The 4,028-nt window shown below is 39.2% G+C and overlaps 1 protein-coding gene across 1 annotated transcript; it reads right to left on the reverse strand.

Moving 5' to 3' along the window:
• Positions 1-2,899: 2,899 nt before the first annotated feature.
• Positions 2,900-4,028, reverse strand: LOC136280489 (uncharacterized). The gene has a single exon (XM_066165768.1). The coding sequence runs from the start codon at positions 3,893-3,895 to the stop codon at positions 3,134-3,136; it is 762 nt and encodes a 253-aa protein (XP_066021865.1). The 5' UTR covers positions 3,896-4,028; the 3' UTR covers positions 2,900-3,133.

Below are 4,028 nucleotides of genomic sequence, written 5' to 3' on the forward strand. Positions count from 1 at the left end.
GACTCCGGAGTCGATTTCCACAAAGGAAATATCTGCACGCTGAAATCCTCTGTTCCTGCAGATATTTTTAAAGTTTTGCCACATTCACAGCGTTGAAATCGGTTCTAATTTTGTGTTCTGCCATTATGAGCTATTACTGTTCTTGAACGTTGAATTGGTGCCGCAGAAAATCGCCGCAGAAAATCGCCGCAAAAATCGCTACACGATACGAAATTCCGTGTGGGATCAAGGCTTGCCTACGTTGTACAGCAATTTGTGGGCACAAATTTCCTATCAATCGTGGGTTTATTTGACAATCTACGCATTTTTCTCCCTGAAAATACCTGATCAGATACATCACTGTAAGCACGCAAAACAAGTTTGATTATTTTATGTTAGAACGCTTCCTGCTACATTCTTCGCATCTACTTCAGCGGTAGCGAAATATCAATTCGCTTGATGAGTAATCAAACATATGATACAAAAAAGAAGTAGATTATGAGCAAAGAAACGCTTCACGACAGTTGACTCAATGTCCGAACATTCGGTTGACATTACACGTGAAATCTAAAGCCTAAAAGGTGATATGTCAAATAACGTCTCTTTTCAAATCCTGTTGCATCAACGACTAAAGCGTCTTATTCTAAGCAGGTGATTATTCACATGTATTCCATCTGCTTTTCCTTTTAGGATATAAGGTTAGTAAAAATTTGAAGAGATGAAGTTAAAGCTGCTGAAAATTTTCTGTTCACTCCGGCAGTGGCCAAAAACGGCTTCGTGTTTTGAGATGTGGAAATTTCATGTGGATATAGCACATGCACAAATGAACCCGCTCTGTAGCTGTCAGTCTTTAATAGCTTTCCTAATAGTCGGCAGGTCAAAATTAGACCTTTGTGGTATAAAATTACCACTTTGTGGTATGGCTTTTCTAGTATTTAGTATATTTGTATTTATTATATTTGTGTCGATTTCGCTTATGTTCGCTTCTTTTCGCTTGAGCTAACGAGAGATCTTGACTAAGTCACGTAGGGTAGCAATCAATCATGTCTATTAATTTATTTAATTTATTTTATTCATTTTTAACTGATCCTTGATCTGGTGATCCTTGATCCGGTGATCTGGCGATCCTTGATATATTTTTCCCGGGAAGCCAACCGGCTCTTGTTTCTCCAGTGATGACTCCATGCTGGTCGTAGGTCTCGACAAGATGGGAGGGTTTCGCCATCTGTTTGAAGGAAAAAGAACACAGAGATTAAAGCTCGGTCAAGGGTGTAACATGTCGTTTTCATCTTGGTTTGGCTTACTTTATTTTAGAGTATGTAATTCATGAAAAAAATTGATTTTGCTCACGAGTAATTTTAATTGTGTACTGAAAATTCTCAACCGGGTTCAAGAGCTTAGGTTGCAAGTTGTCGATGCCGAGGATGCTGAGACCCACAACATTATCAGAAACCTTTCAGCCCTTTTATTTCTTCCAGATAGCGAAATCCCTGTCCAGTTCAAAGCCTGGACCAAAGGCTAAGCTATTGGGATACAGATGCGGCTTGTAGCTGTTGGAAAAATTAACAAGGATTCAGAGAAATTCCTATCGGCTGCTGCGGACGAAGGTCGACCAGGAGTGGAGAAAGTATATGGGAAGAGAGAAGATGGGAAGGCAGCTGTTGAAATCATGGGCCAAGTTATATGCACCACCACGCTGCAATTATGAAGTTAAAGTTTATCTACACGTCTCGAGAAACGGTTCCTCCAGGAATCACAAAATTGAAAAGGAGTCAATTGGCCAATGGAAGTTAACAAAGAGGCAAAATAAAAAATTTTAAAAAAAAAATCTAAATCGGATCTTAAAAAAAACAAATAGGAGTCAACTATTTTGGCTTTCACATACTACAAAATTATCTTGACAGTGCAGACTATTTTTGAATAAACAGTTACATCCATAGAATTGAAAAAGTCAAAAACTCTCCTCTAGGTTTCATACAACAGCGAAAATTTCCATAAACCATCTTTCAACATAGGAGTAACATGTTATCCATTCACCACAATGTGGTTATTGAGTTGACGCATATGTTAGCCTTAAGTGGAAAAATCTAGCACGGCTTTGAGTATCGATCCCTACTTTGATCGATAAAAGCATGCGTTTATCAGCACCATGTGGTATAGAAATAGCTGATCGCTTTGTGTATTACCATAAAACTATGGCTGATTATAATTCTGCACGTTTTTCCGCTCCAGCAGTGGGCTTATCACTGCTACATTACCTGTTAAAGACCACCAGAGTACCGTTTAAACGTCATGATACGCATCTTCAGGGGTAGGGCAGGGAATCGCATTTGACCTGATGAAACTGGTGGGAACCTTCCGATAACTATTGTAAGAAAGGCTAAACAAAAGTATAAATACGGCTTTATTCTGTTAAAAATTCTGGTTTAGAGCCTCGGCCTTAGCTGCGCAAACCAACGCTGTCTCATAAACTCACGTGTCGTGGCTGTTTTATTTAAGAATGTATCTACTCCAGTGAAGTCATTTCGATATATGTCACGTGATAACACTAAAAAAGAACCATACACCCTGAGGTACAATGTGTTTCAAATTATATAATTTCTTAAATTTATTCCACATTTTACGGCTTTAATATGGAAGAGAACGTATCACTTTAAACTGTTTCCTCTAAATTTATCATTTGCTATGTTGTTAGTGTAGGCGCCGAAAAACGACTGCAGCCAATAATTTCACGACGGTTTCGTGTTTACCGAGATTCGCTCTACCGAAATATACCTCTCGTGGATGAAATATATAGATTACAAAAACCTTAATGAAAAATAAAATTTTACACCAAAATAGAAATAGTGCTTCAGCAATTAGAATAATGTTAGCAATTTGAAATTTTAAAACGGTAAAAACGAACGATAAAATCCGACGTTTCGGAGTAGTCATGACTCCATTATCAAGGTAAAAGTTTAAAACATGCAAATAACAGTATTTAAGCGATGTGGCGCGAAAAATTAACATAATAGGTGCGAAGATTATACAAATACTTTCGCACGAATAGAGTCCGATTGCACGTTCAGGTTTGGCTTTAAAGTTCTTATATGAAGCATTTCGTACAATAAGCAGTCAAATTTGTTCCTGGACTTCTTAAGAACTTCGAAGCATTTCAGTAGGTCCTGAGGGACCTACTGAAATGCATCAATGCATCAACCTTTACGATCGATGGCTTTGCTTCTTTCACATTCAGTTCTTGATCAATTTTTCGGCTGACAAATACGGGCTGGATGTTGGTGTTCACTTTTAGGCTCAGATCCTTGAGTTGTCCTTTCACAAAATTTGCTGAGGTTTGGTCTTTAAATGGTAGAACCACTCGAATTGTGTCATCCGTCTCTTTAGTTGGTAATAATGGTCGCTGCTGGTCACAAACCTTTGAGTCAACGAAATTTTTGGTGGCAGAGTCGATGAGGTGTTTGGGGTACTTTAAACGCGAGAATACTGTCTTCAATCGGTCACATTCGTCTGAGAAGTGTAACCAAGAAGAAGATAAACGATGTGCTCGACCCAGCATAGTTCGGAGTAAACCCTGTTTGTACCGATTGTCAACGTGACTTTGGTAATGTAAGAGGAGACTTGAATTCGTGGGTTTTACGTACACCTTTGTCTTTATTTGGGGCGATCGGTTCAGTAACTGGATGCCCAAAAAAGGGAGCATGCCATTGCATTCGGTTTCCATCGTAAATTTTACGGAAGAATGTGCCTTGTTAAGAGTGTCCAGGAAGTTAGATGCTGTTGCGATATTTGGCATGATAGTAAGTGTATCATCAACGTACCTTCGATAGAAGGAAGGAAGTTTACCCTCTCGCTCGAGGTTTTCTTCAATTGAAGACATGAACACATTAGCTAGCAGGGGACCAAGGGGGGAACCCATGGCCACGCCATCCGTCTGTTCGTAAAGTGCTCCATTATACCGGAAGAGTTGTCCTTTTGTAGCTACACTGAGAAGGTCAACAAGGTCCGTTTTGGTCAGGTTCAGGTCATAGGTTGAATTAAACCAGTCGTTG

This window comes from Pocillopora verrucosa, chromosome 4 (assembly GCF_036669915.1).
Source record: "Pocillopora verrucosa isolate sample1 chromosome 4, ASM3666991v2, whole genome shotgun sequence".
Taxonomy (NCBI): Eukaryota; Metazoa; Cnidaria; class Anthozoa; order Scleractinia; family Pocilloporidae; genus Pocillopora; species Pocillopora verrucosa.

Coding starts and splice junctions, on each gene's coding strand:
- LOC136280489 (XM_066165768.1), bottom strand. CDS start 3,895: ATGGGTTCCCCCCTTGGTCCCCTGCTAGCTAATGTGTTCATGTCTTCA.